General features: G+C 37.4%; 1 protein-coding gene and 1 non-coding gene across 15 annotated transcripts in view; both read right to left on the reverse strand.

The window, feature by feature from the left end:
- The window catches only part of DTNB (dystrobrevin beta), a 233,908-nt gene that overhangs the window by 141,647 nt on the left and 64,977 nt on the right, over positions 1-27,284 (reverse strand). For all 14 annotated transcript variants that reach the window (XR_006343421.1, XR_006343420.1, XR_006343422.1 and 11 more), the window contains exons 6-8: positions 16,574-16,728; positions 8,470-8,575; positions 4,934-5,100 (exon numbers count right to left, since the gene is read on the reverse strand). Coding sequence is in view for 11 of the 14 variants with exons in the window: in XM_043917363.1 (XP_043773298.1) it covers positions 4,934-5,100; positions 8,470-8,575; positions 16,574-16,728 (428 nt within the window). In the remaining 3 variants the exon portion in view is untranslated. The remainder of the gene's footprint in view (positions 1-4,933; positions 5,101-8,469; positions 8,576-16,573; positions 16,729-27,284) is intronic.
- Positions 24,139-24,245, reverse strand: LOC122704088. The gene has a single exon (XR_006343720.1). It is a non-coding gene; the product is annotated as a U6 spliceosomal RNA (small nuclear RNA).

Genomic DNA, 27,284 nt, shown 5'->3' on the forward strand with positions numbered 1-27,284 from the left:
AGAGAATACACTCAAACCTCCCCGACTATCCAAAAGCAAACCTAAAGTCCCATTAAGTCAGGACATCAGACTACAAGTGCAGGACCTCTGACTCTTGCACACTCTCCTTCATCAAGACCACGTGCAGTTCCTGAGGCTGCATCCGATGAACTGAACAGGCGTGTCATCTGCACCTGCCCTCCCTAGTCCCAACATACAACAGCAGGGCAAGACCAGAAGGTTCTTCTTCATCCAATATCCTCCTTGGTTCAGCTGGGCTCTGGCATGCCCTCCTAAGGGGCTGTAAAACCTTCACAACCCACCTCCTTCCAGAACAAGTTCTGGGTCCTTAAATAGTTTTACATTTACAGCTCAAATAGTCAGGCTCATGGTTCTGTTGCCAATATAATTCGCTCAAAAACTTAGCAGGCCTTTGATCTATATGTTTCCAGTCAGTTCCATGTGCCAGAAACCACACACAAAGTTCTTTCCCAGACAAAATTCTCAATCCTGATTTATGCGTTTGCCTCCATGACTCTTGCTTTCAACTAACAGCAGCCACATGGGGGCCAGATGAAACAATAGGTCAGCGGTTTCCAACTTTGGCTGCAAAACAGAATCACTTGGGGGAACTTTCAAAAACGGCCTGTGTCCAGGTTCTGTGTATCCTGGAGCCAGTAAATCAGAAGCTATGCAGGTGGGAGTAAGATAATTCTGGTGAGAGCAGCAGTTCTGATGGACTCACCCTTCATCTGACCTTGGCCACAGGACAGGGTCACTTTTTTTCAACTGAGAATGTTTACTAGGTCTTTGATGCTCAAAGCCTCTCTCAACTCTTATCTCCTACTCTCTAGTCTGCTTTTCCTTTCTCTGCCCCAACTCTCAGAACTTTCTCTATTCCCTTTCATTTTTTTGTTTGGAAACTAGCCAATTCTTTCCTTAACTCCTCTCTTTCACGTAATACCTTAACAATAAGTCAACACACACTGTGACCTTTTCCAATGTTTGACCAAGAGTTAACGTGCCATGAGGTAGGTTTTCCAAGTTACCATGGATGACAAATTTACCAAACTGGTCATCTCTGCGGAACCTGGGTTTCTGTCCTTCCCATCCCCAATGTCAGTGTCCTCATCAGGGTGCTACCTGACTGCTAAGTCAATGAAATAAATTTAAAGGTTTTGTTTTAATAGAACTCTACTTCTAGTATCAACCACTGTAGCAAAAACTAAAACCTCAGTGGCTTAATACAAGGTTTCTTTCTTGCTCCCATGAGAGTCACACAGGCTGGCAGGATATTCTTCTCACCCATTGTTCAAAGACCCAGTTTCCTTTCATTTTATACTTTCACCCTCTCTGGGTCCTAAAGAAATTCTCTTTATAGTTTTACCCTCTCTGGGTCATTAAGACATTTTATAGTTTCACCCTCTCTGGATCCTAAAGAAATTCTCTCCATTAAGCTGGTAGAGAAAGAGAAAAGGCATCCAGCTATTAACTGCCTTGTTCTGGAAAGACACATATCACTCTAATCACATTCCCCTGGTAAAAGTTATTCACATGGTCCTTTTAGATACAAAGGGGCTGAAAAATGTAGTCTAGATATGTGCCCAGCAAGAACAGGAAAACAGGGTTGTTGGCAAGCCTTAGTGGTCTCTTTAACACCCCTTAAAATTTAAGCTCCATCAGGGTAGGAAGAGGAGAGTGAAAAAGCTGGCTTAAAACCGAACATTCAAAAAACGAACATCATGGCATACAGTCCCATCACTTCATGACAAATAGATGGGGAAACAATGGAAACAGTAACAGACTTTATTTTGGGGGGCTCCAATATCACTGCAGATGGTGACTGCAGCCATGAGATTAAAAGATGTTTGCTCCTTGGAAGAAAAGTTATGACGAACCTAGACAGCATATTAAAAAGCAGAGACATTACTTTGCCGACAAAGATCCGTCTAGTCAAAGCTATGGTTTTTCCAGTAGTCATGTATAGATGTGAAAGTTGGGACTATAAAGAAAGCTGAGCGCTGAAGAATTGATGCTTTTGAACTCTGGTACTGGAGACTCTTGAGAGTCCCTCGGACAGCAAAAAGAACAAACCAGTCAATCCTAAAGGAAATCAGTCCTGGATATTCATTGGAAGGACTGATGCTGAAGCTGAAACTCCAATAGTTTGGCCACCTGATGCAAAGAACTGATTCATCTGAAAAGACCCTGATGCTGGGAAAGATTGAAGCAGGAGGAGAAGCGGGTGACAGAGAATGAGATGGTTGGATGGCATCATCGACTCAATGGACATGAGTTTGAGCAAGCTCTGGGAGTCGGTGATGGACAGGAAAGCCTGGCATGCTGTAGTCCATGGGGGTCACAAAAAGTCGGACACAACTGAGCAACTGAACTGAACTGAGGGTAGGAGTCTTTGTCTGGTTTGTTCATAGACAGATCTCATAAGCCTTTTACACTGCCTGGAACATAGCAGATGCTCAAAAAATATCTTTTGAATAAATAATAAATGGACAGAATGAATCACAGGTATGGTACCATATGACTTCTTTTCTATAATAAAGGTAAAAGAATGGATTGATGACTAAAAGAAAAATGAAGTATACTGCATAGTTATTACATAAAACATTAAAGAGAACTCTTAGAAAAATAAAAATTCTAAGCACCAACACTACACATATCCAATCTACAACGGAATTCATGCACACTAAATTCATCTGTTGTAAACATACAGAGAAACATTCATTCAAAATATTAATACAAATATAGTGGACAAATTTCAAAAAAATTACCATTAAACTGATTATATATTTTTTCTTAGGTGGAAACTTCTTTACCCAAATAGCCTCAAATTTCACCCATATCTTCCTCAAAGAATAAGAACATTGCACACAGAGCCCCAATCTTAAAAACAAGTTACACTTACACACACACACACACACACACACACACACACACACACACACACACACACACACACACACACACACACACACACTGCTAAAAGATCCTCCCAGGATGCATTTACCATTGTAAGGCACATACTCATCAAAATTCAGAACTGATACACTTATGACACCAGCATCAAAATTAAGTATGATGATAACACTTGATTTTCTTGAAATCTTAAGTTACACCACAAAAATGAATGAATAAACTAGAAAAAAATAACAAAACTGAAATTTTTTAAAGATGGGTATAAGACTTACTTCACAAGAGTGTTGTGAGGATCAAATAGAAATTTAAAAATTCACTTGTGATTTCTGTACTTTAGGTATACTATAGATCAACAGGTATGAAAAACCGCTCTGTAAATCATAAAGCAATATTCAAACAGTCACTGATGTTTAAGTAAATGTAACATTCCCATTTCTACAAGGGTTATAAATTAGCTAAATGAGTAAGTTTAAACCAAGGTGAAAAAGAAGGTCCTCATCCTCCTAGCCCTGACATCTAGAAGGAGAGTTTTCAGTAGATACACTCAGAATCCAATCATTCTGAGATAGCAAAGAGCTATCTCAGTGTAAAGAGTGACACTCTAAATAAGAAACAGCCAAAAAATACTAAAAAGTCAATTAACAGCATGGGATACTTGAACTTGAAGAAAAAGGAACAATTTTAAAATCTATAAATCCTTTCTCGCCAATTAAAGAGAATAAACTATATGGTTTTCCCCCACTTTGCCTTTTTAAAAAATTTAAAATAATGTCTCCTCAACCAAAAATAAAATTGGAATTTACAATACAACAAGACTCAGGACAGGAGGTTCAGTTTAACAAAACTTTATGGTTTAATTGTAACTGAAAAGCCATCTAAGAAAAAAATGATCTCTAACACATTATCAAAGATGTAGGAAATAAAGAAAACACTTGATTAAAGTTTGCTCTTGGTTTTTAACTAATCCCTTATTTGCTTTTTTCTTGGTTGAGTTTTAAGAAGAAAGAAAAGAAAGAAAAAAGAAAGAAGATGTAAAGAAGACTAAAAGAAAAAAGACCTGCTCCCAGCCCCCAATAATGAAGCTAATACTTAAAGTTTAGTATGATGCCCAGGCTAAAGAACCTAGAACCACAATTATACTTATGACCATAAATATTTTTCTACCTTTTGGCAAACCAACCAACCAATCAACAAACAAGAACTAGAGGGAGAAGTTTTAAAACAAGGCTATAGCAACTGTTAGGAAATAAAAATATGGCATTTTTCTAAACTCTGGAAATAAACTGGAAGAAGGGAAGAAAAAAAATGACTGATGCTACACTTGCTACATGATTTATAAACACGACACAGAAAAGTTAAACACTGACCTCCACCTAAATATTGTTATTTAAAAGACTACTTTTGAAAGAGCTATCAATGTGGTAACTGTAAAATACAGTATTTTCCCAATTTTCAAGAGTCAAAAATCTAACCTCACCTTATGCAGCTTTCTTTGCAACATTTAAATCCTATAAGCATGAATAAAATTTGCTTGCAAAAAAGAAATTTAAATCTTCCTCATAATGCAGCTAGCTTCTTGTGGGAACTTATGTTAATGAGATAATTTAGAATGTGCACAAAGATTTCATCAAAAGCATGTGCACTGCAACATTAACCCTAAATGCTCAAGAAAAGCACAAAATACACTCTGGAACATCTTTAATACGTACAACACAGATGTAAAAACAAAGCTCAGTTTTGTGAAAGCAAATGTCTTATCAAGGGAAGATGCTGGTGATATATTATTTAATGTGAATACAAAGTTGCAAAATGTTAAAACAAACAAACAACAACAACTCTGCTTGTCAAATCAAGTGATGAAGCACAACACATCTGCAAACCCCATCATAAAAGTCAGGGTTAATATTTTATGATGCCACATCCTTATTTGATAGGCATCTACCAGGGAAGAAGCCCTTCGTGCTGTTGCCGATGAAACAGATAAGCGCCGGGGACACAGACTGAGACACAGAGCGGTTACCCAGGAGGAGTGCTCCTTCATCTGGTGCTGGTTGCTGTGGGGGCCGCTGGCATGGCCGCGCCAAAAGCAGCTCTGGCAGAGCTGGTAGTTGTGGCACTGCTGGCATCGATACCGGAAACCCATCATGCTCTCGCAGCGGCAGTAGGAGCACTCCACGGGGTGGAAGACTGCAGGGCGGGGAGAGGGCCAGAGAGAGACAGAGGTCACCGTCAGCTGCAGAAGAAGGTCAGCGCGGCGCAAGACCAAACGTAACGTAAAAGCCAAGGTGCAAACACAACTAGAACCGAAGAACTGCAACTGTCTTCCATTTAGTTCATCTAACCAGCCAGTGCATCCTAAAGATCTGTCCTGGGTGTTCACTGGAAGGACTGATGCTGAAGCTGAAACTCCAATACTTTGGCCGCCTGATGCGAAGAGCTGACTCATTTGAAAAGACCCTGATGTTGGGAAAGATTGAGGGCAGGAGGAGAAGGGGACGACAGGATGAGATAGTTGGATGGCATCACCGACTCAATGGACCTAGGTTTGGGTGGACTCCGGGACTTGGTGATGGACAGGGAGGCCTGGCGTTCATGGGGTTGCAAAGAGTCGGACACGACTGAGTGACTGAACTGAACTGAACCAGCCATTCAATGAAATAAAAAGACAATACCAAAATGTCCCATTGAGAAGCGATTACAATCCACCTTAGAAACCAATTTGCTTCTTTAAAACGTCATTCATGTCTCAAAGGTTAGGTACACGTATAAGTAAGGAGGAGAGACAACTACACTCCAAATTTCTCTTCCAATCCTATTTCTTTTAAAGAGATGTATATTGTTAGCTGTGGACACATGTCTCCTTCACTCATATAAAATCTGTAAGGGCCAGGATGACATGCTATGTGTCTCTATTACCTGCGAGTGGTATTTCACACAGTCCCTTGGATTGATGATCTTGAAATGTTTGCTGAATTAAATACTATTACATACTGGGGTGCAAATGGGAACTGGTTCAAAAAAAAAAAGTAAGGCAAGTCACATCAAAATACTAGTTTGAATAGATAGCCAATGGGAATTTGCTGCATGACTCAAGGAACTCAAACCGGGGCTCTGTAACAACCTAGAGGAGTGGGCTGGGGAGGTAGATGGGAGGGAGGCTCTAGAGGGAGGGGACATATGTACACCTATGGCTGATTCATGTTGAGACTTGGCAGAAACCAACACAATTCTGTAAAGCAATCATCCTTCAATTAAAAAAAAAATTTTTTTAATTAAAAAAAAAAAGTACTAGTTTTAGGTAAAAGCTCGAAATACTGACATAAAATAAAGTACTCTAATCTAACCAATGAAGGGGCAGTGATTTGGAGGAAGGGAAACTCAGTGACCTGCCATTCTTTTCTCCACCTCACACAGCATCTTACCTCGTGGAAAACTGCCAGCTGGCAGTTAGGATTTATAAGGGTTACTGGGGCCTGAATGTCCAGTTCATTGAGTGGAAAGTGGGCAATAAATGCACAACTGTGTATTACAGATTGTTATTTATACTTTTAAATGTTGAAAGCAACATTGTTCCCTTTGCCAATTCAATTCTGAATACAAGAAGTCGAAGTCAAAGGAAACAGGGGTGTAATAGTCAAGTCATCATTTGAACAGCTCTTTATGGCCCTATGGCTAAAGGCAATCTTATCTCAATCATAAGGACTTCTAGTCCTGCTTCCAAAAATGTAGGTTCACTACAGAATCAAGACTCAAAACAAACAAGGACAAAACCTGAGCACTTGGTGAAAAAAATAATGCAACAAGATCACTAAAGAATAACAGAAAGAGTAAAATCTGGAATGAGAAATCGAATGTATAAACTTCCTCTAAGAAATTTAAATTTTTGTTACCAAGATATGTCTAAAGAGTAATCAAAGTGTTAATCATATAAGAATGTAATCAATAAATACTACGTAGAAAGTCACAGCAAAACGTTCATATGGATAATGATAACACATCTTGACAAATGAGATTCCCTCTAGGGAATGGCAACCCACTCCAGTATTCTTGCCTGGAAAATCCCATGGAAGGAGGAGCCTGGCGGGCTACAGTCCATGGGGTCGCAAAGAGTCGGACACGACTGAGCGACTTCACTTCACTACTTGGTAGAGTAGACATAAAGTGATTTTATGAAAATGAGCTGGATATGAAGCTACTAAAACATTTAGGGCTATAAAAGTATTGCTCCCCCAAGGAAGCAATATTGTTATAATAGCACAAATCTCTTTCCAAAAATCCTGTTTAAAATTTAGCTGTTTTAGTCTACTCAAGAAATTCCAGAACTTTAGGAAAATAATCGTGTATCTAAGGACTTGTGAGACCCAGAGGAATCGGGTGGAGAGGGAGGTGGGAGGGGGGATCGGGATGGGGAATACGTGTAAATCTATTGCTGATTCATGTCAATGTATGACAAAACCCACTGAAAAAATAAATTAATTAATTAATTTTAAAAAAAAGTCATAATTGGGCAAAAGGCTGAGAAGTTTAAAAAAAATAAAAGATATGAACAGGAGGCAGAAAATATAAGAGAGTATGGTTATGTTCTCTCATTCTTACAAAATGGAGAAGAAGACTCTAATTTTTAGTGCCTGCCACCTTTCACTCTTTCTCTTCTGTGGAATAAGGAGAGAAAGGCAAGAGCCATGAGAGAAGGGAAGGTCCAGAGAAAACTAGGGCCTTTCCTTTAATGAACTGAAACAACCTAAACAAGGAGATAAGCTGATAACAATACTAGAAAAACCTAAGAACTTACCCAGAGGTAAATACCATTTCAATTCCAAGTCAAACAAAGATTCCCAGGTAGCACTAGTGGTAAAGAACCCACCTCCCAAAGCAGGAGATGCAAGAGACACAGGTTTGATCCCTGGGCCGGGAAGATCTTCTGGAGGAGGGCATGGCAACCCACTCCAGTACTCTTGCCTGGAGAATTCCATGGGCAGTGGAGCCTGGCAGGCTACATAGTTCATGGGGTCACAAGAACTGGACACTACTAAAGCGACTTAGCATGCATGCACCTGGAGAGAATACTGAGAGTAATTCAGTAGTAAAGAAAAAAACTGGGTACTGGTGAAACCAAGTACCAAATTCTATCTTAGCTACTTTCCTTTAAACGATTCCAAAATAATTATAATTTTAACAGTGGATATTTAATACATTCAATTTTTTGGAGCTAAGCTTTTTATAAACTACAGGGGAAAAAAAGGAAGTCATGGCTAAGTTGGGTGGGTTCAAGCAGAAAACAATCATCTGGAATCTGGGGGGAAAAGCCTAGAGTTTGAAACACAAAGTTTTCTGACTTGATATTACTACGATGGTATCCTAAGTAATATGTCCCCTTTCCTCTTTTTTTTTTGGAGAAATATTCTTCTTTGAAGCTGAAACTACCAATTCAAATGATGGAGGGCCAACAAATGTCAATTACAATTTTCAGCGACAATAGCTAAGAACATTACAAATAATATCAGTTCACATACTTCCTGTAGCACAGGGGACTGAATGATTAAAAGTTCTGCTTACCATTCTCCACATGGGCAAGCCTATGCATGAGAGGTAGCCAGACAAGGCACTGGGGAGGAGGATCGGCCATCATTGTGTCTAAAAACATATTTAGCATTATCTTTTTCTGTGAAGAGAGAAAAAAAAAACTTATTTTTCAAGTTACCTCTGAACTCTAACATTAAGCTAACTTAGGATTCTCACAACCAAGGTGTAATGAATTACATGGGAAATTTTATAGCAAAATAAATAATATTTTGCAATACTACAGACATTGCAACACACTATCCTAAATACTATTGCTATATTCAAATGCATTTCCACTTATTTTATTTGAGTCTTAAAACAACTGTATAAAACAAATAGGCTAGGATGGAAATACTGTGTTGTACACCTGAAACTTGGAGAAGGGAATGGCAACCCACTCCAGTATTCTTGCCTAAAGAATTCCATGGACAGAGGAGCCTGGCAGGCTACAGTCCATGATGTCACAAGAGTCAGATACGACTGAAGGACTAATACACACACACCTGGAACTAATATTGTAAGTCAACTGTATTTCAATAAAGATATGAAATGAAAAAAGATAAAGAGGCATTACTATCTTCATTTTACAGATGAGACAATAAAGGAATAACACATTTAAATGACTTGTAAAAAGTCCTACCCAAATCAAAACAACTCAGGTATCCTTCAAAAGACTATTTCTGAAGAAATCTGAAGCAAAGTCTCAGATCTAAGACAGAGGACAGGCCAGCAGTGAATGGAGAGAGGGAAAGGGTCTCACATATATGCAAGAGGGCTGAGGGTGATAACAGTAGAAAGTTACCATCCAAAGGCCCTCTATACACAGCTGTGCACTGATTGTGTGGTTTGAGAAATGTCTACTCAAATAGGCTAAAGTTTTCCAAAGTGTTTTCTATCTCAGGAATCCAAGTTACTACTGTTTCTGAGATTTCAATGGAAATTGGGAGGAACGGGTGAACAACATAAAAATAAAACCAGTAAGTCATCCAACATTTGAATGGAGGTTCAGACATGGAAAATATCTCTTATAGTGGATATGTAAATAACTGCAATAAACCAAAATAAAATTAAAAGCATCCACTTAAAATTGAGAAAGAAGATGCTAGGGAGTTTTTTTAAACTAGTCAGAGGTAGTTAACAAATATTAAACATATCATTCATGATAATGTTTAAATTAATATATCTGTATCTTCTTATATTTGTTAAAAATTACATTTTTACAAGCCCACTTATAATCCTAATGTTACTTTCCCTAAAAAGTCTTGACTCACCTATCATGGAGTTTTACAGGTTTTTAAAAAATCTTCAAGATGAAAAAGTTCCTTAAAAAACTAAAAACAGAGCTACCATATGACCCTGCAATCCCACTCCTGGGTATATATCCAGAGGAAAACATGGTCTGAAAGGCTACATGCACCTCAATGCTTGCTCATCGCAGCACTACATAGCCAGGACATGAAAGCAACCTAAAAGTCCACAGATAGAGGAACGGACATATCTGATATCTCAGAACTCCCTTATAAATACACTCAGGATCAGTTTCCAAAAGTTGTCCTCAGTTCAATTCAATTCAGTCACTCAGTCATGTCCAACTCTTTGTGAACGGCAGCACACCAGGCTTCCCTGTCCATCACCAACTCTACTCAAACTCATGTCCATCGCTTTGGTGATGCCATCCAACCATCTCATCCTCTGTCGTCCCCTTCTCCTTCCACCCTCAATCCTTCCCAGAATCAGGGTCTTTTCCAATGAGTTGGTTCTTGTCCTAAGTTGTCCTAAATCATACTATAATTGGAGGTCCACCGAAAGCATGAGGAGTGAAGCCAAAAGAACCAAGTCCCAGGACTCTGTCTTCCATTAACTACGTGATTTGGGGGAAAATCACCTAATAATCTGGTTTCAGTTTTCTTATTTCTCAAGGGCTAGAGCAGTGGTTCTCCAAGTATGGTTGGAGATCCCCATGGGAGGTTCCTAAATCATTTCCAGGGAGTTCATGAGGCCAAAACTACTTCCATAATAACACTAAGATATTATCTGCCTTTTCCAGTTCATTCTCTCAAGAGTGTATGGTGGAGTGTTCCAGAGGCAACATGGCATATCCATGATTATCTGCAAAAGCTTTTAAAATATTCCTCCCTTTTCCAACTACACAGCTGTGTGAGACCAGATTATTTTTTCCATACTTACTCCAAAACAACATATCACAACAGATTGAATGGATAAACAGATATGAGAATCCAGCTGCCTTCAATTGAGCCAAGTATTAAAGAAATTTGCCAAAAATATAAAACAATGGCATTCTTCTCATTAAATTTTTTTGCTTTGCAATATATTTTTCATAAAATATATTATTTGTGTTAATATATAATAGGCTTGTCATTGTTCTTTTTAAATGATTTAATATTTTTAATTTATCAATTTTAATTTCTAACATGGAAACAGTGATAGATACAACCCATATAGACAAAAGCTCTCTGGGGTTCTCAAATGTTTTTTGGGGTGTAAAATGGTCCTGATACCAGGAAGTTTGAGAACTCATGGGACAGAATTCCTAGCTCTAAAATTTCATGACTCAGAAAAAAACTATGTGAAAAACAGACTGCCTCTTTCTCTACCTTTTTGTTTTATTTTGGTTTTGCTCTTGAATTCATGTTTTGCATTTCTCTTTATTTTTTACAGCACAATATTTATAATAAAAGCTGTAATAAAACTGCATATAATGCACATTCCTATTACAATTCTCATTTTTCTGTATTTCCTCCAAATGCATATGTTTCTATAGAGTTACGTACATAGGGGAGATAAAAATGTATGATCTGTTTTTTAACTTGTTTTATTAAATACTTTATTGTTTTGCTATGTCTTCTTTTCTAATCACTTTAACAGCTGCCTTATCCACTGAGCAAAAACACCATGATTTATTTATGCCTTTCTCAGTAAAACACTGAGGCTGTTTTTATCTTTGAATGCACTTTCATATTTTTCTTTTAATCCAGTGTTTCAGTTTGTTACCTCCCTCCCTGCCCTTTGTTATTCTAATTCTCAATACTGACAATTACTAGTCTAGATGCCATCCATTCTCACTTCCTTCCCTCCACTTTGAGCTACAACTTTCCTGCATTAAAAGAGGGGACAAATTACCTCTTAAACGTGAGAAACCCAGTATGACTAAAATAATATGAGAAAACAAGTAAAATAATTTAGCATTAGATCATCATAATTGCAATTTCCAATCTCATTTTTATTAAAAACTCCTATTTTCTTATGGGCAATAGGTAAATAAATTTTTATCCGTTGTCCTATGACTTACTTGATCATCAGTTAAATTGTGTACAACATTTAGCTAAAAGTCTTAAAAATATCATTTTAAAAATCTTTCAGATTAAAATGTTTTTATACAAACTTTTGTGTAGAGTTATACAAATATTTTGTCTGACAAGGGCAAACACACATTAACTGGTTATGGGACCAGTGTTATGGATTGGTCTTCAATTATTAAAAGGCTCTGAATTTGTCCATATCACAGATTTATTTTGGACTTTGAAAATTAGGATACTTTGCAATGACACAACAATATAAAGTTGCTGTGCTTTTTGTCAGAGCTACTTTCATTACAGCTTTTAAAAAATGGAAAAAGTGTTTAAAAAATCTGAAATTCTGTATTTTCCTCATTGTAAAGATCGTCTCATTTAAGAAAATGATGGAATAAAAGTATCAATGAAAACAGTAAGATTGCAAGTATATCCACGAGCTTTAAGTTTATGATTAGAATTCAAACCCAGATACTTTCTCATGTCATACTTGATTTAAAACCACTACTCAATTAATCCAACAAATAACCTGTAAGCACTGATGATTTTCTAGACTGTTAGTCACGAGGATGTAAATTTGAAGAAGACCAAGGTACATCCCTTCAGGATATTAGTGAGCTACATATAACTGGCCAGGGACTGTAGAACAGGAAGCAATTAATCCTACATTGAAAGATTCAGAGCATCTAAGACCAGGAGATATTTAGCTGTGATATGAAATATGAGGCCTTTGTTGGAGGAGAAAGAAAAGGTCAGGGGCTACTGCATTTCAGTGAGGGCTAAGAACATAAAGAAGAGAAGAACATCACTTCTGCTTACGCAAAACAAGTGAAATGCAAATCAAAACTATGCTGAGATAACATTTCTCATCTCTCAGACTGGCAAAAAAATCCTAAATGAAAGAATATGTGCTGTTGGCAAGGCTGCAAAGAAAAAGATGGCCTTACACATTGCTGGTGGGAATGTAAAGGGCACTGGGGCAATATCTAAAAAGAACCCATGGCATCCTGAGGCAAAAGGGTAGGAGAGATCAGGAGTGAAGAAGAAAAGACAGGCTGCAATTGAATTGATAAGCACCACAATGTGTGGCTAACAATCCAGTAGACAATGAGGAATTTGCAAGGTTTTTTGTTTTTTTTTTTTAAAGCAAAATAGGGACATCAACAGGGATGTTTTTTTAAAATGATGACTTAAACTCAAATTTGCTTATACTTAAAAGGAATAATGAATCAAAAGCAGCATCTGAGCAGGCATCGTCCTCTTCTTTTAGGCTGTCATTAGGGCAGGAAGCAAAGTGACTAGGAGTCCACAGTTCACAGATCTTTCTTGGCAAAGAATTTTCCTGCTTACCCTGAAGACTAGTGAACCACAGACTCCAGAGTAGGGAGTACATGTAGACTGTGTTGCCAGTGAACCCCAGAGAAGTAGCTGAGCCAAGAGACCCCAACACTGTACACCCAGCAACCTCCAGCCCTGCCTACTGGCCAGGGAATCATCAGACCCTGTTCTCAGCTCATGAGTAATAGCAGAGGGCAGGGCCTTTTTCTACAGCAATGTTCACAGTAAGCATTGTTAACTGACAAAAATCTCTTTAAAAAAAAAAATGAAAACATAAGTCAACTATACTCCATTAAACAGTAATCTTAAAAAAAGAAAACAATCTTAGAGCCATCATCATTTCTACCTAAGGAATAATTCAGCAAGACATTCTCTTCCACAGGCCCAACTAGGGCAAAATCTCAGTTTCAACTCTCTGCAATTTTGTTCAATCTAATGAAAGCCAGCGATATAGGCCTGATTACCATAGACCTGTTCATATCAAAATCCATGTTATATGCTGTATTTCATCCAATCTAAGACACCATCATTTGTAAGATGCACCATTATTTTTTTTTCCTGCCACTAAGAAAGAAAAACACTCAGCCAATTAAACTAACTCAATGACTTAATTAACTATAATCCTTCATGACATGTGAATTGGTCCCACCAGCCTCCTGATGAACTGAAATTCCTTTCATCTATTCAGAAGGATTTGGCAATTTTGCAAGGTTCAGTGGCACTGCTTCAACTGACAAGAAATGATTTTGGTCATATCTCAATGATAAAAACACAGCTTCATCTATTTGTGGATATCTTCCTTTAAAAAAAAAAAAAGAAAGAAAATTTTCTGTAAAGCACCTGATGTTGCTTCGTAAGAAAATATGTAGTTTCTCCAATGATGAATATTTATCTCACTATTGTGAAATTTATTTCTGTTATGTCCACAACTTTCTGTGTTTACAACAACTTTTTAATACTGAGTCAGAGTATACTCTCTCTGAGGACATCTGAAATGATAACACATGCAGTACCAAAAGGGGACATAACTCAGCTGAAGAGCCTACGACAGCAATAACTATGATCAAGTTATTACATGTGCGCAGGAAATGACAACCCATCATAACCACCACCTGCCAAAAGCAATGGTCAGATGCCATGGGCTATACGAGAGATTTTGAGAGATGTCAGGCGTGGAAAGGGTCTTCAAATCAATGAAAATGGTAACAGTGCACACTAGATTATAATGGTAACGAGGGGCTTGCTAACACAGACTAAAAATTTCGCTTAGTTAGGATACCTATGAAATACACACACACCTATTCATGTGCCAGTCAACTCTTGCCAAACTTTATTCAATGTCCAGGAAAACAAAGTGAGAATTTCCAGGAAGTTCTGTAATATAATTTTTGGTGGATATATGTATGGATATATGTTATTCTATGGCCTGGCTAAATATCCCATATTTTAACCTTTTGAAAGTGAAAGTGAAAGTTGCTCAGTTGTGTCCAACTCTTTGTGATCCCATGGACTATACAATCCATGGAATTCTCTAGGCCAGAATACTGAAGTGGGTGGCCTTTCCCTTCTCCAGGGGATCTTCCTAACCCAGGGATTGACCCAGGTCTCCCGCATTGCAGGTGGATTCTTTACCAGCTGAGCCACAAGGGAAGCCCAAGAATACTGGAGTGGGTAGCCTATTCCTTCTCCAGCAGATATTCCCGACCCAGGAATCAAACTGGGGTCTCCTGCATTGCAGGCAGATTCCTTCCCAGCTGAACTATCAGGGAAGCCATTTTAACCTTTTACTTCTAAATAATTTCAGATTTATGGAAAGCCTATAAGATTATTTAAAAATTCCCATTTGCCATTAACCCAGATTCCTCAAATGTTAACACTGCAGAAGAGATATACTTTTAACTTTAAATAACTTTTTATTTCTGCAAAATCAGGACATTCTCTTGATTAAATACAAGTATCAAAATCAGGAAATCAATGTTATTGACAGAATACTATTATCTAGTCTACAAGCTTCAATTCAGATTTTCTCTATTGTCCCAGTGGTGTCCTTTATAACAACAACAACAACAAAAATCTGGATCATGGTTGTATTTCAGTTTTCATGTCTGTTTAGACTCCTATAATCTGGAACAGCTCCTCAATCTTTTTTTGTCTTTCATGACATTGACCTTTTAAAGTGTGTGGGCCAGTTATGTTGTAGAAATACTGCATTTGGCATCATTGAATGTTTCCTCAATGAGACTCAGGTTGTGCTTTTCTCTCAAGAGAACCACAGCAATAATACTGGCTACTTCTTAGGGCATCCTGCTAGGAAATAGGATTGCCAGCCTCTCCCTCTGCTGGAGACATGGATTTGATCACTTGGTTAAAGGGGTATCTGACAGGTTTCTCTACTGCAAAGTTACTATGTTTCCCTTATAATAAATATTCTATGGTGAGACACTTTCAAACTATGTCAGTATCCTATTTCCGTTAATCTTTTACCCACTAATTTTAACATGTGTGCTAAGTCACTGCAGCTGTGTCCAACTCTGCGCAACCCTATGGACTATAGCCCACCAGGCTTCTCTGTCCACGAAATTCTCCAGGCAAGAATACTGAAGTCAGTTGCCGTGCCCTTCTCCAGGAGATCTTCCCAACCCAGGGATCGAACCATAACCAGGGACTGAACCAGTGTCTCATACGTCTTCTGCATTGGCAGGCGGGTTCTTTACCACTAGCACCATCTGGGAAGCTTTAACATAGATTTTTAAAAATTCTCTGCTTTCCAGAACTTTCTAAATGTAGCATGAAGCTCTGTTATCTCATCTCTACCTGGAAAAAGAAAAAGAAAAATGGCTGCTACAGCCAACATCCACTCTGCTCTGAGTTCTTTGAGGCACAGTTAAGATCTCAGGAATATACTCACACTAACCTCTGGAGCAAGACCACACAAGGACACTCACGAATGAAGAAGAAATCAAATCTATCTTTCTTTTATATGAAAATGGCAGTATACTCTTGAGAGACTGTGAACTGACAGTTGAGAGTTGTATAGCATTGCTTGTCTTTGGTGCTCAGGAAACAATGATCTGAATTGTATAGAGTTTTATATCAAAATTCCTGTATTTCACAGTTAATAACTCCCTAGGGAGAATAATATATGTCTAGTAGCAATAATATAAATACTTCATCTCAAATATTTTCCTGGAAACTTTCAGTAATTTGAAATATTTCAAATCCTATCATTTTTTTTAAGAAAAGACTTCCCTCCCCTCTCCCAAAAAGAGTTCTCAGGTGAATTTTTTACCCTCCCTCTTTTTTATACCCCCTCCTCTGATTTAAAGCTCTTTTTCCTCCCATATTCAAGACCTATATCCCTAGAGTGAAGCAATCTGGCAAAATTTGACTAAAGGTAGAGGGGCAGATGAGAGCTCTTCAAGTCCTAGGTTCTATTAAACTGTCCTTACCTGCTGTGGAAAACAGGTGCGGACCGAGTGCTCTGTGTAACCAAAAGATGGCCCTTCAAAGACAGCTGTTGGGAGCTTCAGAACTTCCTTCAGAAACTGGTCAAACTTGCTAAATATCATTAAGCCATTGGAATCTGACATCTGGGAGAAAACATCTATGAGAATAAAACCAAATAAAGTCAAACTATAAAGAAAAACCAACTTTTTATAAACAGCTGTATGTCATTTGTATACTAGTCCAAAAGCATCGTTAAAGAGTATCATAAAGTTACTATGATTTTTAGTTAACATGTACTCTCAACCTCTTTCACACTGTGTGGTTACTTTGCTGAGAAGGCTCCTCTTTCCCAATCATTGAATACTCAAGATCACATAACCATTCACATACATCCACCTACCTACTTTTTTTGAGCATACATAACTGGATAATATATAACTTTTTATTTTACCTATTTACACCTCACCTTATTCCAAGAAGAATTTGTAGCAGCACATCTTTATCTCTTACATTCATGTATGTACTTACATAACAAATACACATACTTGAGTGTATGAATACAGCTGTATATCGGTGAAGAGTATGAAAGAAACTGTATCACACACGTGTATTCATATACTAATGATGTAACGTATTCTTATGTAGTATGTTCATTTAAAACATTCCATTTAGTAAGTTCCAAGAGTAGAATAAAAAGAACTCACATTATCTTTTCTAACACAAGATCCTTTGATACTGTAAGATTATATTTTTACATAATGCCTGTCCCAAGCAGCTGAAAAAGAGGTTTCCAGTAGTACTACTATTTCTTTATCTCCTTAGAGAGAGCTTCCTATCCCTAGTTAGTAATTCTCCTCTTCTCACCCATAGTTGAGGAGAAAAAGAAAAATAACGTGGAGCTCAAAACAACTTGACAACTATAACCTAAGCTTTCTTTTCAAATTATTCAGCTTTCTTACAAACAAATCAGTGAGTTAAATATGTGGAGAAAAAAAATCTCCTGAGGCCTTTTCAAACATGGTATTTTGAAAAATAATATTCCATATATTAATAATAAAAAGGTATATTAGAAAAATGTATGTAACAGATACATACAATGTACATTTTTACATTACTCTTTAGGTTCAATCTGGGGATTTTATCACAAACCACTAGCTAAAAAAAAGAAACATTTAAAATATGTTAATCAAAGAAAGATAAAATTTAGATCATCAGCACCACAGGGTAAATATTAAGGCATCAGAAAACAGATAATTATCAAAGGAAAATCTCTGGCACATTCCTTTCATGAGAGCTGCTAGTTTGCAGTTGAGGGAAAAGCATTAAATAACCATTAGGAGGGGAAAATCTAACAAGAGGCTAAAAGAAACACAGTCCTAGTGGAAAGTAAAATCAAGTAATTAACAAATACATACTAAGTTTTCATTGAGTGGTCCAAGTTCCAAGCATTTTGCTATGTATTTTGAAACACAACAAGGAAGTATGATACATGGTCCTTATCCCTCAAGACACTTTCAAAGTAACTGGGAAAAATAAGATACATAGGGAGCAAAGAAGAATTAAACACTAAGCTAACTTAAATAGAACAGAAAGAAAGGAGGCATTTAATATTAGTTTAACCTCACCATTTGCTATGGCTGAGTTTGCCTGTGTGTGTGGCGTGCTAAGGTGCTTCAGGTGTGTCTGTTCAGTTCATTTTAGTCACTCAGTCGTGTCTGACTCTTTGTGACCACATGAACCGCAGCATGCCAGGCCTCCCTGTCCATCACCAACTCCCAGAGTCCACCCAAACCCATGTCCACTGAGTTGGTGATGCCATCCAACCATCTCATCCTCTGTCGTCCCCTTCTCCTCCTGCCCTCAATCTTTCCCAGTATCAGGGTCTTTTCAAATTAGTCAGCTCTTCGCATGAGGTGGCCAAAGTATTGGAGTTTCAGCTTCAACATCAGTCCTTCCAATGAACACCCAGGACTGATCTCCTTTAGGATGGACCGGCTGGATCTCCTCGCAGTCCAAGGGACTCTCAAGAGTCTTCTCCAACACCACAGTTCAAAAGTATCCATTCTTCTGTGCTTAGCTTTCTTTATAGTCCAACTCTCACATCCATACATGACTACTGGAAAAACCATAGCCTTGACTAGACGGACCTTTGTTGGCAAAGAAATGTCTTTGCTTTTTAATATGCTGTCTAGGTTGGTCATAACTTCCTTCCGCGGAGTAAGCGTCTTTCAATTTCATGGCTGCAATCACCATCTGCAGTGATTTTACAGCCCAGAAAAATAAAGTCGGACACTATTTCCACTGTTTCCCCATCTATTTGCCATGAAGTGATGGGACCAGATGCCATGATCTTCGTTTTCTGAATGTTGAGCTTTAAGCCAACTTCTTCACTCTCCTCCTTCACTTTCATCAAGAGGCTCCTTAGTTCTTCTTCCCTTTCTGCCATAAGGGTGGTGTCATCTGCATATCTGAAGTTATTGATATTTCTCCCAGCAATCTTGATTCCAGCTTGTGCTTCTTCCAGCCATCGTTTCTCATGATGTACTCTGCAAAGAAGTTAAATAAGCAGGGTGATAATACACAGCTATGACGTACTCCTTTTCCTATCTGGAACCAGTCTGTTGTTCCATGTCCAGTTCTGTTTCTTCCTGACCCGCATGAAGGTTTCTTAAGAGGCAGGTTAGGTGATCTGGTATTTCCATCTCTTTCAAATTTTCCACAGTCTATTGTGATCCACACAGTCAAAGGCTTTGGCATAGTCAATAAAGCAGAAAGAGATGTTTTTCTGGAACTCTCTTGCTTTTTCGATGACCCAGTGGATGTTGGCAATTTGATCTCTGGTTCCTCTGCCTTTTCTAAAACCAGCCTGAACATCTGGAAGTTCACAGTTCATGCATTGCTAAAGCCTGGCTTGGAGAATTTTAAGTAGACACCGAATATTCTTATCTCCTTCATTAGTAATAGAACACTCATTTTATTTGTGGAGCAAGGTACTCAGCTAAGAGATCACACTATGCAACCTTCTTTTAATACATTTCAGTCATGTGACTAGGTATCTGGAGACTTAAGCAGAAAGGTTGTGAGAGATTTCCTGGAAGGCTGGTTAAAGAAAGTTGACTGCACTGGAAAGAGATCCCTTTTTCCTTCCTCCTCTTGCTATCTGGAATGTGGCCATGATGGCTGCAGCTCCGGCATAGTGAAAAGTGAGTGTCAGTCACTCAGTCATGTCCAACTCTTTGCAATCCCCATAGACTGTAGCCTGCCAGGCTCCTCTGTCCATGGAATTCTCTAGGCAAGAATACTGGAGTGGATTGTCAGGCCCCCCTCCTGGGGATCTTCCCAACCCAGATATCCAACCTGGGTCTCCTGCATTGCAGGCAGATACTTTACTGTCTCAGCCATCAGGGAAGCCCTGGACTACGTGGAAACCTCAAACTTTATGTAGAAATCATACACCAGAATGATAGAAAAGAAGGATATAGAAAGCCTGGGTGTCAGATGAACACAAAGCTACCATATCAATCCTGGACTACATACCCCTGGACTTCCTTAATATAAGAGAAAAATAAACTTCAACTTTGTTTAACACTGTTATCCTGGGATTTTTGTTTTCATCTTGCAATCCCTAATATTAAGTACTACTATACTTTACTAAACCTTACCCCATTTTACTGTCACAAAAAGACAGTGTGTATGTGTGCATGCGCACATGTGTATGCACATAATTGTTTAAATTTCATAGCTAAGGAAACTAGCTTAGAAAGGTTAAACTTCCTAAGGTCAAAAAGTTATGTCTAGATCAAGATTTAAATTCACACTGATTCCAAAGACATTCCACTACACTATACTTCTTCAAAATATAGTGTAGAATAGATACAAAAATACATAGGCAGAGGTTGTAAAGAAAGAAATTTAGAAGCTTGGCCTTGAAAACTAGGATTTGGAGTGAAGTAAAAACATGGTGGGAGTAGGGGTTTTGGGGCACAACTAGAGAAGAACAGAGATAAATAAAACAAATGAATGAATATAACAAAGCAGAAAGAGACAGAGAATAAACTAGTGGTTGTCAATGGAGAGAGGGAAGGGGGGAAGCGGGGTTAAGGGATGAAAGGTACAACCTAATATGTATAAAATAAATAAGCTACAAGGATATATTGTACAACACAGAAATATACACAATATTTTATAATGACTTTAAATAGAGCATAATCGCTAAAAACACTGAATCACTCTGTTGCACACTTGAAATTAATATAATATTGTAAATCAACCATATTTCAATTGGGAAAAAAAAAAAGAGTAGGGTAAAAATCTCCATGGCAGGAGTTTATAGTGTGTCTGTTAGTGGTGGCAGACAGCAAACAGTGCACTGAAGAGAATGTTCTATGATAATTTATATTGAGAAGGAAAGATAAATAAAGATTCAGTAAGAAAAGTAATCATGTTATGAATGAAAACTCAAAGAGGAAACAATTTGGATTTGGTTTAAAAGTAGGGAAGAAATATTTAGAAAGTTAGGTTTCAAGAAATCAGACTGTTAATGACTGGCAGAATAAGAGGAAGAATGAGATTGGAGACATCAGCTAGAAGAGTTTATAAACAATGCACAAGTAAGGAGGTGAGAGTCAGAATTTCAGGAGTGACAGAATGCGGGGAAGGGTGGTCAACTCCAAGAATCACAATGTAGGCAACTGAATGGCAAACTGGATTAGAGAATAAAGGAATTTCTAAAATTAGGATTATTTTAAGTTTCCAGCTTCACAATCCTACGAGGCAAGTCATATGGCAGAGCAGGAAAACAGGAGGAACCCAAATGCTGATGAGATTCCCTGAGCCACGGTGCCAACCGTGAACTTGCCAGGCTTTGGACTTATTTTTACACGAGAAAAACAAATCCCGATGGTTTTAACGCCACTCCTAGTCAAGTTTTCTGATGCCACTCCATGTATTCATAACTGATACACTAGCAGTTATTAATGTGTAGTCACTAATGGTAGAAATATTCAAGACCAGAGACTTCAGCTACAAAGTATATACATACACATAGGTACATAGCTTCGAATCATAAAAACATAGGTGCATACATCCACACCACCAAATCTATACCTAACTCAATCACAGTAGTAGGAATTAGATAGTGAAATGGCTAACTTCTCCCCTCAAAAAAAAAAGTATTATTTTCAGTTATACTTAAGTTACTAGGTCATATAATATGTACAAAGTAGTAGTTAAAAACTGACTGAAGCTACTTAGCAGCAGCAGCAGTTAAAAAAAAAAACAAAAAACTTTTTAGTCCATGAAAAAAAGAAACTATAACTTAATAGGTTTATATTACACTAGTAAGAGAACAAACAGAAACATGTTTGTTGGGTGGTTGATTTTAAGAGAAATACTGCTAGACTAAAACTGAACATACAGTTAAGTAATTACTTAGAAGTCATTACTTGTAGAGTTACTGGTTTAAAACAGTTTTTCCTTTTTTTTTAAGCTAGGCTTCTCATATTTGTAAAGAAAAACACTGAAAATACTTGCTAGATTTTTTTTAAATATTAAATGAAATATAATAATGAATCCAAGTGCTTCTCATATCTAACAAAATGAAATATAAAAATGAATCTTTAACAGCAAATATGATTTACTATATACTTATAGAAATATCTTAGCAAAGAAATAAATAAGAGCTAATTAAATGTAATAAAAAATATCCCCAGAATTCAACTAGCCCTCTAATTAAAGCCTTAAACCCTTCTGGCATTAAGGGAAAAAACTGCTTCCCAGATCACTGGTTAATTTCCCCAGTAATTCTATTTATACGCCTCTGAAAGAAGGTATGCTGATTTCCCATTAGTTGTCTCCAGATAAAAATATAGGCTTTCTCCCTTGTGAAAAACCCACAATCAAGTCCTTACACACACACGGGTACAAACTTTTTAAAAATACTCTGTCCTTTGTGTAGTGGCAAAATAATGCTACTATTCTACCATCCTCACATATATATTGATTTTTTTTTCTGGTGATAATGACCCTGGCTTTCTTCATTGCATCTATCCATTCCCTTCTTGGCCCTGCATGACTAACCATACACTTCTGCAAAGTGACAGGACTGTTTACAATAAGGACTCAAGTCTATTGAAAAGAAAGCCATTTTCTTTTCTCTGTTAGCTTTGCTGGCAAATGGTTCTCATCTTCTCTTGCCATCTTTCTACCAACTGAGCAACCTAAACCACACACACACACACACACACAAAATGTATACACATCTGCATATTTATAAATATCTATATGTAACTAAATCCAAATGCAAATTTTATTCTCAAACTCATGAATATTCCTACATCATTCACTAAGTCGAAGTGAGGCAGGAGGATGGGCAACAGCCATGCCTTGGGCTTCTAGTATTGACTCAGTCAGGAACTACCTTAGGCAAGTCTCCAGGCCTCCCTTGCTTTTGGTTTATCTTTTTCTTTTTCATAAAATGCAGATGAGGCAGTCATTTCTTGCTTTCAGTTTTAAAACATTTTGGTTACATGAGAAATATGAATGTGAGCAAATACTCAGATTAAAGAGTCACTTCCTGCTAATGAAGGGAAGGAATGATTAAGAGTACCAGCCACGATAAATAAGCAGTGACAGGTGGTTAGAAGACTACAGCAGAGGATGCTAAATTTTGAACAGGTGAAACTGCTTAATTATAACTTCAAAGGTTGACTCCCTATAGTTTGTTAATGAAACATCAAGGAAGCAAATCAACTGAAATGTTAGAACTGCCAGTTCTGTGCAAAAACACCACCTCAGGTCATCTTTTCCCCAGCTACTCAAAATGTGGTCTATCAAAAACACACAAAAACAATAAGTAATATAAATTATTATTAAAAAACCATTTTATGCCACAACTCAGAGAAAATGCCTAGCAGGATGTTATCATTTTGGTATATTTCTTTTTTATGCACATAATGATTTTTTGTTTAAAACTGCATTTTGATTATTTTTTGCATTTTGCATTACAAAATGCATTTTGATCTGAAGCATAATTTTAAAGGCAGTATATTCAATCCTGTCAGTATCCCGAAGTATAACTGAGCTCTCACTTTTGGACATTAAAGCTGTTTCAAGTCTTTGTATATTATAAAAAGTGCTGCAACAAATATATATAAAACCTGGGATTTTTAATTCCTCAAGATAAACAGGAAGCAGGCTGAGTTACGGGATACAAATATTCCTACAGCTTTTCTGATACACACTGTCAGACTGCCCTTCAAAATGATGGCACCAGTTTTCTCAAGGACTTAAAAATAAATTGCATGAATCATCTGTTCCTATCTTTTAGTGCAAGACATATGGGGTTTGAATAAGAGATTAAGTTTCTTAGAAAACAGCAGAATTAGACAAAGCAAATCACACAGTTAAATTAATTGATAAGTACGGTCTAATCAATAATGGGCTCACAGTCTGTAAATTTTGCTTCTCTGAGGATTCCTGACATTATTGAGTCTTCATCATGCTGATAATTAAAGTCTGTATTCTCTGATTATAAATCATTGGTATTTATTTATTTATTTTTTTTTTTTTAAATATGGAACGCTTCACGAATTTGCGTGTCATCCTTGCGCAGGGGCCATGCTAATCTTCTCTGTATCGTTCCAATTTTAGTATATGTGCTGCCGAAGCGAGCACTAAATCATTGGTATTTAGAATCCTGACAAGTTGCCTTTGAATCTTGGATACAGCCCCTAATGGCCATAAGTTAACCACTTATCTATAAATGAATGATACCTGGCAAAAGAAACTTACTTAAGAGAGACCTGTAAAGTCTAATTAAGAAATGTCTCAAACTAAAAACACAAATATTGGTTAAGTCATTTTAAATGCTATCTTGACAAGAAAACAAGCAAGCAAACAAGAACAGATCAAGTAAAATGGGGGAAAGTGAAAGTGTTCATCGTTCAGTCATGACCAACTCTTTGTGACCCCATGGAATGTAGCCTGCCAGGCTCCTCTCTGTCCATGGAATTCTCTAGGCAAGAATACTGGAGTGGGTAGCCATTCCCTTCTCCAGGAGATTTTCCCAATCCAGGGATCCAATCTGGGTCTCCTGCATTGCAGGCAGATTCTTTACCATCTGAGCCACCAGGGAAGCCCAAAATGGGGGAAAGAGAGAAAATTAAAGAAAAAAAAATCCTAAAACAGGTAAAAAGCAGAAAGATCAAAATAAAAGTAGAAATGCTAAGGCATATTCCATAAATTAGGAAAATCTAACTTAATGGGAACATTAACAGAGGTAACAGCAAAAGTACAGTCAGTGGGAGGAGGCTACAGGAACTAAGAACAAAGACAGGCAATGAGGAGGCAGAAAAAGTGAATAAATGGTCAAATATCAATTGATGTTACAATACAGTCTTACAGCTAATTTCTGCTACACTATTATTCAGCCACCTCAACTAAGTAGGACATAGCTGTGACTAGAAAGCAAAGAACAAATGGATTCTCACAACAGCCAAAACTGACAATCATACTACGAAAGTGAGTGCTTCTCTCATTATGAGCAATCACTTCTGTCTGTACTTCAATAGAATACAAAGAAGGCTGGTTATGTTTCCTCCATCAGTAGCATATGAAAAGTGGATCAGGAGCAAAGAGAGACTTGCAGAGGCTGCAGCACTGATAATACCATCATGTTTACCAGCGATAAAGGACACAAACATACACCGCCACCACCAACAACCAGAAATTCAAGAGCTGAAAAAGCACAGCGGTCTGAAAACACGAGAAGGAACCCCAGGATTTCACCATCAGCCCTAAACGTATCAGAGAATGACATCCCTAAGAGATGAAAAGTGTTTAAATTATGATCAGTAAGCTCTGTTTAAAACAGGAGGCAAAAAAAAAAAAGTTAAAAAAATTAAAATAAAAATAAATAAAATAAAATAAAACAGGAGGCACACACTATACAAAGCAGTTTCCACCCTGGATGATTAAAACAAAAAAGTGGAGGTAGGCTAAAATTTTACCAAATACAAATTACTGATTGAAAACTAAAGTTATTGCAGTTCTCTGTTGTAACTATTAGTGAAAAAGTGCAAATTCTAATTCTCTGTGAAGTATGGAAGGGATCCAAATGATAGTGGGTTTTTGTTTTTGTGTTTTTTTTTTCTAATGTGGCTTTTGAACTTCTTGTGCCACTGTGCTACGCTGCTCAGCTGTGTTGAATTCAGCAACCTTTTGGACTGTAGCCCAACCAGGCTTTCTGTCCATGGGATTTTTCAGGCAAGTACCTAGCTGCTGGTATCTAGCATAAAATCTGCATATAAATGTAGCAAATTTAATCAGAGATCCTTAAAGAATCCAGAATCACCTAGAATGTGCAGGTAAATTGCCTATTTTCAACCAGCTTCTCCAGTACTTCTTTATCTGGTATCATCGTCATTAAAAAGCAGACAAAAGCCCAACTTTCTTTTTGTCTGTGTTTGAATGAAACATAATTTCATCCATATTGTATTATCTTCCTCAGAAAAACCACACTAGAATTTAGAAAATACTAAGAAATTTCAGCTCCAAAGGGTAATATTTTGAGACACCATGTGAAAAAAACTCAGAAGAGTATTTAAATAAAACTATAATTTTTCCACCAAAACTTTGTTTTAAATTGCAGCTGATTTTGAAAAGAGATAACTAGATAACACTGACCACATATATTATCTAAGACCTTTCTTTAGGCGTCTAAATCTTGATCTAATGAGCCACCTAACTTTCCAACTTTTAATGTCATGGTAACATGTAAGAAAAAGCACAGCAAACAAATGCACCTATGAAGAAATCTTGCCCAAAAGCTTGTACTTGAATCAGATGAAGCCTCTGTATCTTTCAATTAAAAAAAAAAAAAGTACTGGCCACAGAGGAACATCACACAGATGCAATCATCAAAATCTAGTCCATGAGAAATGCTACGGCACAGATGACCCAGTTTCAACAAACCAATTCACAAGGCATCTCAACACTTCGTGAAAACCCACAGCTTCAGTCTCACCTCCCTGAAAACTGCCCGTTTCTGACTCCACAAGTACTTGCATTAGGGCACCTGGATCACACCTTGTCTCTTGTTACAGGACAAGCAGGGTGGAGTACAACAAAGCAGCTTACAGCAGGCTCTGAATCTACGAGCCTGAGTTGAAATCCCAGTTTCACCCCCTCAGTTAACTCAGCTGTGAAACAGAAACTCACGTGCTGCTCAAAGACATGTTAAGTAAGCACCCAGCACAATGCTTGGTGTATCTGAGGCAGTCAGGGACTATCTCAAGAGTGAATAAACGAAAAGGACAAGCAGAAAAATTAAGTAATTGTGGATTTTACCTTCTTCCATGTCATTTTACCACCTTCTAACAGTATCCACTGAACAGTACAATGCCAAAATTGAAAACAATAAGAAAAAAAAGGAACGATAACTGAATAAACAGGCTATTAATTTCTACATAACTACACTTGACTCTAAGGTACTAAAAAAGTTTAATCACAAGAAATACCACCTGATAAAGCATGGAGTGATTAAGGGTAAACTTGACCAAACCCGGTAAAAGTAATGAAATTTACTTACTAACTAAAAGTAACCAACATAATTAACTTCAAGCATAATTTTTAATAACATAGGAAACATTTTTAAGAGAATTTTTAAAGCATTCAGCTTCAAAAAGAATTTTTAAAATGTCAACATTACTATTC

The sequence above is a fragment of the Cervus elaphus genome, chromosome 11 (assembly GCF_910594005.1).
Source record: "Cervus elaphus chromosome 11, mCerEla1.1, whole genome shotgun sequence".
Lineage (NCBI taxonomy): Eukaryota > Metazoa > Chordata > Mammalia > Artiodactyla > Cervidae > Cervus > Cervus elaphus.